This window comes from Aethalodelphis obliquidens, unplaced genomic scaffold (genome assembly GCF_003676395.1).
Source record: "Aethalodelphis obliquidens isolate GAN/ISIS:26980383/991018 unplaced genomic scaffold, ASM367639v1 scaffold22, whole genome shotgun sequence".
In the NCBI taxonomy this organism is placed as follows: domain Eukaryota; kingdom Metazoa; phylum Chordata; class Mammalia; order Artiodactyla; family Delphinidae; genus Aethalodelphis; species Aethalodelphis obliquidens.
Window position 1 is genome coordinate 125,425 of NW_020837966.1, and position 13,961 is coordinate 139,385.

Below are 13,961 nucleotides of genomic sequence, written 5' to 3' on the forward strand. Positions count from 1 at the left end.
ATGGGGAAACTGAAGCCCAGAGAGGGGTGAGCCCTTGCTGGGTCCCGCAGGGACTGTGACCCAGTGTGCAGGGAGTGGGTCCTCAAGTAGCACCGTCTCAGCATCTCCTGGACACCCTGAGACCTGGGCCTTCCTTCCCGGTAGGCCCCCGTGGTGCCCACCCGGCCTGCGATAAGCCGTTTCTGTCTTGGAGTAGCTGAAAATCAGGGGTCAGGGGTCCAGTAGGATGGTCCTTGGAAATCTTGGGTTTTCTGCAGAGTCAGGGAGAAAAAACCGGTTTGGGGCCGAGGCAGCCTCTTCGTCTTCCTGTTTGGGGCCTACACTGGGAGGGAGAGAAAGCCAGGCCGAGGGCTTTCATTCCCTTATTTCCTGATTCCTTCATTCCCTCTCCTGTGCCTGCTCTGCGTGTCTGTCCTGGGTGGGGAGGGGAGGAAGCAGATACGTCAGAAACAAAAGAAGGGACAGAGCGGGAGCCAAGGGTTCTGGATTCCCAGAAGGTGGAGGGGCTGATGGGCTGGGGAGCAGGAGCAGCCTCACTGGGAAGAGGCAAGACAAGCTGGGCCTCAAAAGGAGGAACGGGGGCTTCCCTGGTGGCGCAGTGGTTGAGAGTCCGCCTGCTGGTGCAGGGGACATGGGTTTGTGCCCCGGTCCGGGAAGATCCCACATGCCGTGGAGCGGCTGGGCCCGTGAGCCATGGCCGCTGAGCCTGCGCGTCCGTGAGAGGCCCGCGAACCGTAAAAAAAAAAAAAAAAAAAAAAAGGAGGAACGGAGGGCATTCTGGGTGGAGAGATCAAGAATGGGCCTGGAGTGAGGTGTTCGGTGTGGCTGGAGCACAGGAGGAGGGGAGGGAGGAGGCAGGTTGACGAGAGAGGCAGGGACAGCCAGATCCTGGGGCCTTGAGCGCAGGCTCAGGCTGGGCATTGCAGGGAGTCGCCAGGGTGAGGTTATTTGCAGGTGGGGGCACATCCAAGTGGCCAGGGAGTGCAAATGGAGGCTGCTGTGTGTATTTCTGATCAAGAGGCTGAGGAGGCACGGTGGCCCAGGGATGGGTTTGTAGTGCTGGAATGGGGAGCGAGAAAAAACCCAGCCCCCAGCTCCCAGGGAGGGAGGATCGGTCCAGGGAGTCGTTAGTTCATTAATGTGTTCACTGTAAACAATCATCTGTTACCCACAACTCCATGTGAGCTCCCTGAGGGCAGCACCCAGCACCCACCAGGCAGCAAAGGAAGAGTGCTATGGTGTGCGCTCAGGGTGGCCTGGGGGGATGGGGACTGGGGAGAAGGAACAGGTTTAGGGGGCCTGCATCATAGGCATGCACCCCCTGGCACCTGACGGCACAGCTGTGAGACTCTGCCCCCAACAGGTGACCTCAGGTAGGTCTAACCACTCTGTGCCTCAGGGTTCTCATCAGTTAAGTAGGGATAATAATCCCTCCTGCCTCCTAGAGGTGCCAGGCTCAGAGCTGGAGTGAGTCAAGGCCTCCCCCGTCCCCCTTATTGGCCCCTGGGTGCCAGGGGGCAGCTCTTGGTGCCTCTCCCTGCATTTAGCACAGAGACCACTGGGAGGCGTGGCCCACATGCCTGAGTGGCTGTGGAGGACACAGCGAGCCCTGCCAACTGGTCTGGTCCCCGAGGGTTCCGTCATCCTTGGCATCAGGGGTTTCCTGAGTCTGGGAGGAACGCTGCCTCAGTCTCTCTTCTGGTTTACTGTTATCCTTTGACAGGAAAGGTGCAGGTGTGTCCAGTCTTGCCCAAATCAAACGCAAGCTGCCTGAATATGTGAGCCACCTGGGTGTGCGGCTGGGCATCAATGAGGCTTTCCTTCCCTCCCCCACATTCTGGGCCCTTCTGTCCTCAAAAAGAGTCCTGCTCCCAGCTTCTCACGCCGCCACTTGCTCCGCGCCCGAGCCCCTTCTGAGCTTTGCTGGCGGAAGGAGAGGATTTAGTGGCTGTGACAGCCTGGTCCCCGATCCCAGCCTGGCAGCCTTCTGGAAGACAGGCTGCTGCTCGGGGAAGTCTGGGAAGGGGATAGGGTCCCTTTCCCCCAGCATCTCTTTCAGGTCAGTGTATTAAAGTCTGGGAAGTCCTGGAGTCAAGAGGCCTCTCTGCCCCAGGGGCTGTCCAAGGAGTCTGTGCACCTCCTTAACCACCAAGGGGATGCCAACTTTTGGGGAGCATCATTTCAGAGCAGCCTATGTGCTCATGGGGGACTCCATAGCTCCTCTGGGAGCTGGGAGTGGAATGAGAGGTTCATATCTGCACCCTGTGTCCCAGCACCAAGGGGAGCCTCAAATGTTTGCTGAACATTGGGCAAAGGTTCCCGGCTCCACCCCACAGAGCCCTTGGTGCCCTTCCAGTGGGTCTGGGCAGCCTCCCTCTCCCTCTTCCCCTGCATGCACATCCACCCTTGCTGCGGGTGGGCAGGTCCTAGGGGCTGGGGAGGGCACCGCAGTTCTTACCTTGATGTTGTCCTGCCAGCGGTGGGCCTTCTGGAAGTTCTCTGCAGCGTCAGCCAATCTCTGAGGGACAGAGCACAGGGAGGTCAGAGACTGAGGAAGGTCTGTGCCCAGCCCAAAGCCTTCTCCATCCCCAGCAGTCCCTGGGGCCAGACTGGCTCAGGGACTCCCTGGACATCGTGCCAGACTCTCAGAGATTCCTTGATCCCAGACATTCTCCAGCTTGCTCTGTGGGCCCTTCCCCCACCCACATCGGGCTCCCACAGGAAAGGTGAAGCCTGCACAGACCTGAGTGGCATCTCCATGGGACTCCCTGGACTTCAGCTCAGCCACATTTCCTGCCCACAGGAAGGCAGGGGGACCCCTGAGGCATATTAAGACCCAGGCCCTGGAGCCAAGCCCACTGACACTCTCTACTAGCTACAAACCAGTGTCACCCCAGCGTCAAGAGGAAGGCCTTCCCCAGCCAAAGAGGAAATGCCACAAGTGACAGAGTGCCTCGCTGATGCACCTTTGCCCCCAGCTTGCTCAGGGCCCAGAAGGAGGTGCCCACAGCCCACCTCTGCCCACCCAGGCCTGTCCCCACTGTCCCTGTCCTGGCTTCCTGAGCCCCCTCCCAGCAGGGCTCTCTAAGCCTTCTGTCCGCACAAGCCTGGTTCATCCTTTGGTGCTGGTTCCTGTGGCCTCCTCCACTGAGGCCCCTGTGCCTGTGAGCACAGCTGCGTCTGTCCATCCCACACCTTGTTACCCAATACACCTAGTGCCAGACTGTGCTGATGTGTGGAGATATGGCAGAGCCAGCCCTGCCCTCCCACAGTTCAGAGGAGAAAACAGACATAACCAGGCAGAATAACTAGGGCAGGACTAGCTGAGGTGCTTTGGGAAGCTCAGCAATGTGGGAACTTGGGAGGTCAGGGAAGGCTTCCTGGAGGAGGTGCTGGAAACTCGCTACCCTTTGGGCCTGAATCCTGACCCAGAGATTCTTACTTTGTGCCTCCGTAGATCCTGTCCCTTTAGGAAGTCTTTTTTTAAAATTAATTAATTAATTAATTTTTATTTTGGGCTGCGTTGGGTCTTCATTGCTGCGTGCGGGCTTTCTCTAGTTGCAGCGAGCGGGGGCTACTCTTTGTTGTGGTGCACAGGCTCCTCATGGCGGTGGCTTCTCTTGTTGTGGAGCACGGGCTCTAGGCACACAGGCTTCAGTAGTTGTGGCACGCAGGCTCAGTAGTTGTGGCTTGTGGGCTCTAGAGCACAGGCTCAGTAGTTGTGGTGCACGGGCTTAGCTGCTCTGCAGAATGTGGGATCTTCCCGGACCAGGGCTCAAACCCTTGTACCCTGCATTGGCAGGCGGATTCTTAACCACTGCGCCACCACGGAAGTCCCCCTTTAGGAAGTTTTGAGGCTCCTGAGGACAGGACTGAGCCTGGCCCTCTAGGGCCTCCTGCAGAGCTGAGTGCAGTGAAGTCCTGTTCATCATAATGATGACTGTCACCCTGAACTGATCATCTGCTGCATCCAAGCCCTCCCCCAGGCCAGGGACACATCACGTGTACCTGTCACCATTCACAACGTGCTTGACATGTCCTCCTCAGATGAAGGTACCCAGCACAGAGGTGGTGAGCAGCCTGCCTAAGGTCACAGAGGAGCTCTGGGTTGGGCTGGGGCCCTCACCACCAAATTTGCCTTGCCCAGCCCATGACCAAAGTCCGAAGGTATGCTCCACAGGGCCCACCATGCCTGGGGAGGAAAAGAGTAGCTCTTGGTGTGGAAGGGGCTCTGGTCCCCAACTCCCCGCCCTATTTGACCCCATGAGTGGAGCAGTAGGGTCCTGCCTTCTGGCCTCCAGCCCCCACTCAGAGGGCCCTGCCCCCTTGGTATTCAAGACAAACACTCCCATCCATCAGTCCAGGCCTGATGGCTTGTGGGCCCAAGAGGGGAAATTCTAAAATAAAGCCTGGCAGCTGCCCACTGGGGGAAATGGGGAGACCAGCTTTTCCTCCCTTCTAGAGTGGAACAGTGTGGTGGGGGCCTGGTGGGACTCCCTGTAGAGCCGCAGCCTCCACTCGCTGGACAGGATGCCACCTCTGGCTGTTAGAAGGGCTGTGCAGAGCTATCCCTACTCCCGCTGGGCCTGGCTCCCCCTCCTCCTCAGGGCAAAAGCACTGAATGCTGGGAAGGCTATGAGGCTGGGGGACCTGGGGGCAGGGTGGGAAAGTCAAACTCCCTCACTTCACATTGCTGAGACCCTCCTGCCACCCCCACCCGTCTTTTTTGCAGGTTTTGTCCTCTGCCCACCTGTTACTGCAGTGACTGCTTGGGTGGGCCCTACCCCAATAATCCAGCTTCAGGAACCATAGGCCTCTCTTCTCCCAGATGGCTCTCAGGTCTTGCCTCCAATCCTGGCCCCTCCTGAGCTCCTGGATACCTTTCTGGGGTAACCCTTAGGCCCACCAGAGCTTACAACACCCCCTCTTAGAATGAGCCCCTCCACCCTGTGACCACTGCCCCTACATCCCACCCTTAGTGTTCTTCACACCACCTTACTGATCATCCCCAGCCCAGGCTCCTGCGTCCTCTCTTGCGCTTCGTCATCCTTCTCCACACAGCAGCTGCAGCCTTCAAAATGTGGATCCTGGGGCTTTCCTAAGGCCCCAGGAGCCCCCCTGTGCCCAACTCCTGCCCCTCCCTTTCCATCCTGGGTCCTCCTCTCAGCCTAAACCACAAACACCCCCACCCAAGCCCGACCCCGATGGGTCCTGATTCACAAGCTGGCAGTGCCCTTCCGCAGAGGACATTACTGTGTGACACACACGGTTAACAACACTTGTCACTCCTGTTAATGGAGCACTGACCATGCGAGCTCGGCACCAGGCCTGGAATGGAGTGTGGGAGCCCAGGGAACATCCCCTGGGGCTGCATCTTGAGGGGTGAGTCTCAGGCAGTCACTGGATACCCCTTTTCCTTGCCCGGTGGCCCAACACCTTCCCAGGGATCCAGACCCTTCTCAGAGTGGGCCTGGAGCCATTGCCACTTCATGGACGATGAGGCTGGGACACATGTGGGAACAACCGGATCAGGTCCCTTGCCACAGAAAAGCCACACGGTTGATAGGGTTGCAAACACCAAACAGACACTAGTTGAAGTCTCCAAACTGGGCCACGGCCTTGAGGAGCTGTCCTCTCCAGCCCCTGCCTCCCCCGCTGGCCAGCGGATGCCAGCTCCTTCACCCTTCAGGACTTAGGTCTGACCCTGGGATTCACAGGCCTCAGGAACATGGGGGCTGATGGCCCCTCAGGCTAGCTAGCCTAGTGGCCAAGGTGAGGGAGACCAGGGAGGGAGGGCCCCAGCCTCCAGCCTCCTTGAACTCATGGAGTCCCATGGGCTCAAAGGCCCGGGTCAGCCCGCTGACTCGTGAATAACGGAGTTGCAATAGCCACAGCGAAAGGATTACTTTTAATCCTCAGTAATGATCAAGCCATTATTATTTTTTCGGTGTTACAGATCAATCAGTCCGTCCCCAGGCACCGGACGTGTGGAAACTGCTAAATCCACAGGCCTGGTGGTGCGGGAGGAAGGGCTGAGGCAGCTGAACGGGGGGGTGGTGGATGGGGCAGGCTGTGGCTGCACGCGGTCCCTCAGGCCTGAGGGTGAGAGGCAAGAGGACGGGAATACACATGGCACGCACGAGGGGCCCCAGGTGGGGATCAGAGCTTGGACCCTGGAGCCTTGGGTTCAGACCCCAGCTTCCCCCTCCAGCTCTCAATTTCCTGCCTATAAATTAGAAGTAGTAACCTTACCCACGCAGAGGGTAGTTAGGTTCTTGGCAGCCCCCTTGCTCCAACTGCCAGTAGCTGTCCATAAAGCCCAGTGCCCTGGTGTTTCACTTGCTGGCTCTAAGCACACAAGCCTTTTGTCCACCTCTGGGCCTTCCTGGCATCCACTCTTTCTGCTTGGGATGTGCTCCCCATCATCTCAGTCAGTGCTATCAGACTGTCACCTCTTCTGGAAGCCTCCTATTGCCCTTGTCCTGTCCATGGGCTCCCCTCCCCTCTGCCAGGCACTCAGACTTGTGCTCCTGTCTTCACAGAGCCCACAACAGTCAGGCCTGCTCGGGGCTGGCTGGGAGACTGCTCACAGCCCTGCCTCTGCCTCTGCCCTGCCCCGAGGTTCATCCTCCTTGCGCTTCCCTCCCACCTCCCCCAAGTCCTCCTGATGGCCTGGGGTAGACAGGATGGGGAAGGACACTGAGATCCAGAAGTAAAGGGAGAACCTACAAAGACTCCTAGCAGGGCAGGGGCAGCAGTGGGAACATGGCTCACTTCATCTCAGGGCTCCTGCCTGCCTGGGGGAGATGTGCTCTGTTCCCATCCCTGACCCTGAATACCTGTTCCCTGGGACCAGCTCCCTGCTCGGGCTCTGGGCTCTGGGCTCTGCTCTCAGAGCCACCTGCAGTCTCTGGCTCTCCTGCTACCAGGCCCCTGCACATTCCGTTCCCTCCTTGTGCACTCCTGCCCAGACTCCTCCAGCCTGTTTCATTCCCTCACCCTTGAGGCGTTAGCTTAGACCCCATTCTCCTCCTAACCACTTCCTGACCCATGGCAGGCTCCCATCTCTCCCCATCATGAACTTAGAGAACCCTCTGCTTTTCCCCTTGAGCTGAGCTTGGTGGGCACTGTATCTGGCACCTATCAAGTTTACAGTAACCTGGCCCCTGGCACGTAGTAGGTACACAATGAACATCTGATAAATCAAAGTCAGAATGTCTCTGAACCTGGGTAAAGGCTTGAGTCTGGACCTGCCTGGTCAGCTGTATGACCCTAGGTGTGTGGTTTAACCTCTCTGAGACTTTTTCTTCATCACATCCTGGAGGGTGAGGGCTGCCTATGAAGGTGATGCTACGGAGTTGCTGATGGTGGCTTGCCTGGCCTGCGATGTCTCCATCACGGCCAAGGCGTTGGAGGGAACTGTGGTGGGACTGCTGAGCAGGGCTGCTCACGGCTAAGTCAATTACGATAACAGCGGGCATTTCAGAGGCAATTATCAGAGAGTTTCACTTAACAATCAATTTCCCTCAGCTCCGGAAACTGTTCTTACGGGAAAGGGCAAGAAAGAGGAGGACTGGGCTGTGGACAAAGCTCCCCTGGGGGAGCAGCCCCCTCTACAGACACCTTTGAATTTCACTAAGTTCAAAGTCTCTCAATTGCTCTGGAGCTGAGATAGACCATGACCTAAGATAAGGGACCTGAGGCCACGGTGGCTGCCCCTCAGAGGCCAACACCTGGAGGATAAGGTCCCCCTCTGGAGGAGCGGGGCTTGGGCCTGGTGGGTTGGAGCCCTCAGGCTTCTCCACTCCATCCTCTTTGAGGTCCCACTCCTCCCCCCAGGTTGGTGACCCCACTTCTCCTTGGCCTCCTCCCTTCATCCCCCTCACCTGGAGCCCCCCCCCCCAGTGCTGGCCTAGCCTGAAAGGGTCTGGGGAGTAACTACCCATCAAACAGGATTTGTTTTGTGCAGCCCAGAGGGAAAGATTGAATGAGTTTTTTGGTCTTAATTGGTTATAGCTACTTTCTCTTCCAAGAGGTTATGAGAGGCTTAGGATAAAAGGCCCTGAACCCATGAGGCACAGGATATTGAGATATGTGCCAATGGGGGCTGAGCCTGGCAGAAGCTGTGATGGGGGCTCTGAGGTAGAGGTTGGGGGCAGCAAGCCCAGAGTAAAGTCCTAGCACCAAGTAGGTGCCCCAAGAACACCGCCAGAGGGTTGCAAAGAAGGTAATGATGACAGGATGATACCAGACACTGCCCCTGTAATTACCCTGAGCTGACTGGTGCAGTTAATCCAACGGCAGGTGGAAGACTGTATCTCTTCCTCACCCTCCCCACCCCACCCCTAGCAAGACACCTAAGAGGTGGCTTTTTTTTTTTTTTTTTTGCGGTATGCGGGCCTCTCACTGCTGTGGCCTCTCCCTTTGCGGAGCACAGGCTCCGGACGTGCAGGCTCAGCGGCCATGGCTCACGTGCCCAGCCGCTCTGCGGCATGTGGGATCCTCCCGGACCGGGGCACGAACCCGTGTCCCCTGCATCGGCAGGCGGACTCTCAACCACTGCGCCACCAGGGAAGCCCGAGAGGTGGATTCTTTTGTTCCCCGTTCTGTAAGGGGACTGAGCATTAGTGCCACTGCCCCAGGCTCCTGGTGAGGAAGTGGTGGAGGGGGCATCAGTAGGCCTACCAGCAGTGTTGGATGCCGAATGTTCCAGGGAAGGATCAGGTCTGGCCAGGTGGGGCGTGGCTGGTTGGGCTCAGGTGTTCCTTACCTGCTTCCCAGAGTGGTTCCTTTGCCCTTTCCCCAGGAGAGGGGATCAGTAACTGGACTCTCAGATGCTGCTCTGAGCCAATCCCCCCCATCCTTGGTGTCACTGGACCCAGTCCCTGGGAAGGGGTAAGCACCAGGGTGCCCAGAAGCCCCTGCCCAGCACAGCACTGCCACCACTGCCACCCTGCTTCCCTCCCCACCTGTGGGCCCTGTATTAACTCTGTATTTTGTACTGATAGATACTAAATGCAGATTTCCAATTTTCAGAGCAGTTATGGTCTAATGAGTAAATAATATACATATTTCAAACTGTCTAAAAAACATATCTGCATAATCAAAATATCTGCATAATAATGAAGCAAGATGCAGTTCAGCAAGGAAGGCACTGGAGCCCCAGGGCTGACAATAGGGCAAGATGCACAGGCAAGTGAGGAGTCCTGGCCCTGTGGGTCCATTCTTCCTGCCACCTCAGCCTGAATGGGTGTTTGTCTGTCTGTCTACTGCCTTCTTCAAGCAGGTTCACCCATGGTCAGGGACCAGGAGAATCCTAACTTGGCCCTGTTCCTGCACAACTTGTGCCTGGGGAAGGTGCACGTGTGGGCAGACAGTGCCTGCTACGTGAGCGATGGGTATCCTGATGCCTCTGACTGCTCAGAGCTTTATGGGCACAACCTCACTCACCACAACCTTCTGAAGGCGGTCCTGTCCTGATCCCCATATTGCTGGGTTCTGAGGGGTGAAGAGAAGTGCACCAGTGTGGGCAGAGCAGGCTGACAGGACCCATGACTTTTGTATGGCAGGTGATGAAGAGGTTGGTGGCTTTGCCTTCCGGTCAAATGTGCTGCCGACACTGGCACCTCCTGGGCAGCACCAGCACTCAGCCTTCTGGTGAGCCCTCCCGCCTTCTCCACCCCTTCTCTCCAAAGTCCCTTCTTTCACCCGCTTCCTGCATCCATCCACACAGGACACACCTGGCTCCTGTCCCACAACACATCTGACCTACGCTTTCTGTATTAACCGTGCTTCCAGCTTAAAGATGAAACAACCACCGGAACAGATGAAAAACAAACAAACAAACACCCAAAACCCGGACCAAAATTCTAGCAACCGAAACTGCAGGGAAAACAACAAACACTCCTAGCTGCAAAGGGCGCCTGGTGGAGGGGGGAGCCATCACGTGAGGCCCACGCTGTTGTTAGCAGCGACAAGCTCCCTGACCTTTTCCCTCACCAGCCACACGTGTTCTCCACGAGTTGATAAAAAAATTAGTAAAATAGAATTTTTTCTTAAAAAAAAAAAAAGGTCAGAATACATATAACAGGGAAAAACTCATTCGAGTTGTTCCCCTCTGGAAGGGGCACCCATCTCTCCAGCCCCGGGCCTGGGCTTGCTCACTCCCTGTGGGCACCCTGGCCTTGGTTATCGATTCCTGTGCCCCCTCTGTCCCTGCCTGCAAGGGGCAGCCTGTGTTTTAATTTCCCAGGAAAAATATGAAGAAGTGAGGGGTGGCTTGTGATGAAGATGGAGATGCAGCTGGGGAACCTGGTGTCCAGAGGCTTGAATTTCAGACCAGACAGGATCATTCTGCTCAACCAAGGGCAGCTGCTGGCTTATATTTTGCCATGGGAGGACTTTTAAAAAATCCCCTCTGTCCTATTACTGGTATGTAACCCCAAAGTGAACATTTTCACATCAGGAAAAGGAAAGCCATGTGCTCTGAGATGCTCCTTCCCAGGAAGGAAAGGAGGTGAAGCCACACTCAGGTGATGACAGAAATTCCACTGGCTTCAATGGACACTTTAGCTTTCAACAGGAACCGTGGTCAATACAAAAACGTGTCTACAGGGCAAGGGGTGAGGAAAGGGGCTCTGGAGGCTGGGCAGGACATTTGCAGGGGCCAGCCTGAATTTACAGAGCAGTTCTCAGGAGCCACAGATGAAGTCCTCTCTCAGGAGATTTCAACTCTGGCATCAGGCTGCTTCAGGAGGGGATGCATGTGGCCATGCACGGCCTCATGCTGAGGGTAGTAGGACAGGCCCGGCTCTTGGGGCCCTGCCCTGCCAGGTCACTGCTGCTGCTCCTAGGTCCCCCATTGGGCACCTTTGAGAGGTTCCTTGATGAGAGATAAGCCAGTAAGTCCACGTACCGCATCAGGTCCGTGTTTGGGCTGTGGCCCCGGAGCCCTGCCATAGGGAGGCACCTTGGCCTTGAGGAGCCCGAGCCAAGGGCTGGGCCATGTGGACTCCAAGGCTGCTGGGACTCCTTCCAAGGCACTGCCCTGCTCAGCACAGTCCCTCAGGGTCAGAAGCCGCCAATCCAGCGGGCACCTCCTCAGTTCCCAGCATGAAACCTGCACATCTCCACAGTGAACCAGTCCCTGGTGGACCAGGTGAAATTTCTCATAAATTTGCCAGTTTTTTCAGTCTTCCTCCCTCTTTGGTGTAATTCACCAAAGTTTCTTCCTTTTCACCCTTTTAAAAAACACACAGAGAGCATCACGTGAAGGTATCAGGCCCAGGGCTGTTGGCCACCCTTGAGATAGAGGAGCAGGCAACACGTCATTTGTCTAAGTGTACCACGGAACACGTCCTTTCCCCTCATCAGGCCACGTTCTAGAGACACACATGTGTGGGCATGGGTGTGTGTGTGCCTGTGTGTGACAATGCCCCTGCCACTTGGGAGGCCCGAGCTCCTAGGGCTTGGTGACTGGCCCAGCATGTACTTTGGGAAGCATTAACCTCTTCTCTCTGGACCTCAGCTTCTCAAGTCCATAACAGGCACCAGAAGCCCACCCGGCCCTCCCAGGGCTGTGGAGATGTGAATAAGGTATGGACAGAAGACAGGATGTAGACTCACCCGTGGAACTGGAGATACAGTCCCAGGGAGTGGGTTGCCCCTTCCCTCCCCTCAGCTTCACCCCAGGGGCCTACTGACTGCTCCCCTTAACCTCGGCTTTTCTCTTGGGCCTTCTGACCTTGGCTTGACCTCTTCCCCTCTGAAGCTCATGCCAATTGACTGTCACTCTCCTCAGCACCACCTTTGTCCACTGCCCCCCAGCACCCTGGCCTGGCCTTCAGCCCAGCCCTGCCCTGCCCCAGGAAGAGACCAAGGTCCCATTTCAGTGTCCTACTCAACCAACCCCATCCAAGCTGGGCTGTCCCTTCCCTAAGGTCACCCCTTAGAAGCTGCTCCCCTCCAAAGCCCCCTATTCCTGTGCCTCCTTTCTCCCTTCCAGACCAGACCTCTCCAGAACACCCCCCTCCCCTGCTCCAACCCAACTTCACACTCCCACCCAAGCTGCTTGGCATGAGCTCATCTGCCCCAGGCCCTCACACCTTCAGGCCTCCCACACAGACCCCTGTGTCCCCAACCAGTGCTTCCTAGATGCCCTGACCACTCTTCCCTTTCCTGTTGCCATCCTTTACAGGGCCCTGTGTGGCCTGGTCCCACCAAACTCGTCACCCCCGCCATGCTGACCTTGAACTCTGCCCACCTGCCATGCTGGGGTTCCCTATACTTATTTGTGCTGTGCCCTGAACCTGGACTGCCCTTCCTGCCCCCTCCCCTGGCAGCTCCACCTCATCCGCTAGGAGTCAGTGCCCATCTACCTCTTCCAGGACGCCTGGTGCCCTTGCCAGGCTGGGTTTCCAGAATCCCCTGTGGTGTCTCCATCACTGTTGTATCTGACTCCCTCCCAGATGCGGTCTCTAGAGGGCAGGGACTTGATTCTTGGATTGGTGTGGCCGCAGAGCTGGGCACAGGCTTCTACCATGGCCAGTGGGGTGGGGGGGTGGATCTGGAGGTGCCCTTAGGGACCTGCCGTCTTGGAGGCCCTGGACTTCCCTGGGATGGAGACTCATAGACCAGGCCAGAAGCAGCACTGACAGAGCACAGGGATCCAAGGTGGTGCAGAGATAAAAGTGAGGGCAGGGTGAGGCTGAGTCTAAGTATGGGTCACACTGGGCACACCATGTTGAGGGGCCAAGGGGTTGCCTCAGGGGTCTGAAATGCTGACGTCTGCTCTCTGGGACTCCGACTCCACTCTGGACCTCATGAAAATGTTATCTACCAGTCCCACCCAGCTGCTGCCAAGTCAGTGATGAGGTGGTATTGAAGCAGAAGCCATAGGGGCCCTGTTGGAGTAAGAGGCTAGGGGGTGATGGACATGGGCCCCTCATCTGGCCAGGTCAGCCAGGGGTTGGGTCCCTGGGGAGTTCAGCACCCCCTGCCTGGGCCCCAGACGAGTGCGTTCTCCTGATGTGCTCCAACATCGTCCTCCAGGAAGCCTTCTCGGATGCCTCTATGCCCCACCATGGGAGGGTGGTAGTTCCAGTGAGAAGGCTTTGATGTGACCTTCCTTCTTTCCTGTCAACAAATGTTTATTAAGCACCTACTGTGTGCCTGGCCTGTGTTAGGCATGAGTAGGTCCGTGAGCGGTATAGACACGGCCCTGCTCTCATGTGATATACCATCAGTAGGGTCTTCCCTATCTTCCCACTACAATTCAGTCTCACTGTCCTGAGCACAGAACTTGATAGAGGCTTCTGCAGGAAGAGCTGCCTGGGGTGGCGACTTCACTGGCAGAATTTAAGGGTGCTAGGAGGCCTTCCTGCTATGAAATGTATTTCCACCTGAGCGCCCCCCACCAACTAGAACAGCAGAGCCTGAGCCCCTGCCTGTGAGGATAGCAGAGCCCAAGCCCTTGCCCAGCTGCCATGCTCCCTTCCCTTGATGTTATTTTTATACTTTTTCCTAAAACACAGCCTGAGCGGGCCCTTCTCGACTCTATTAACATTAGGAATCTAATCAGTAATCAGGCAGCTCATAATTTTCTGATTAGCTCTGATTAGGCCCAACCTCGGGGGGAGAGGCGGTGGGACAGTGAGGAGGGAGGCGGGCCCAGAGGGGCACGGGGATGTGCCTGAGGGGGCACTGGCAGGGCTGGAGGTGGAGGGCAGAGGGAAAGAGCCCCTGGTCCCACTGTCATTTGTCCTGGGGGAGGGTATGGGGTGAAGCCTTGGGTTGCACTGGGTCAGAGAGGTTGCAGGGGCCAGAGAGCAAGGGCAGCAGGGAAGGGGCCCCAGGCTCACCTTGCAGCAGGGACCCCAGGGCAGTTGGGCCGGGATTTTCAGGGGCCTAGCTTGATGATCATCACCTTCAATGTGGAGACAATGAGGCTGGGGCCCCTACTG

General features: G+C 57.0%; 1 protein-coding gene across 6 annotated transcripts in view; it reads right to left on the bottom strand.

The window, feature by feature from the left end:
• CACNA2D2 (calcium voltage-gated channel auxiliary subunit alpha2delta 2) overlaps window positions 1-13,961 on the bottom strand; it is a 141,788-nt gene that overhangs the window by 33,102 nt on the left and 94,725 nt on the right. For all 6 annotated transcript variants that reach the window (XM_027120887.1, XM_027120884.1, XM_027120886.1 and 3 more), the window contains exon 4: window positions 2,459-2,518. In XM_027120887.1, the coding sequence (XP_026976688.1) occupies window positions 2,459-2,518 (60 nt within the window). The remainder of the gene's footprint in view (window positions 1-2,458; window positions 2,519-13,961) is intronic.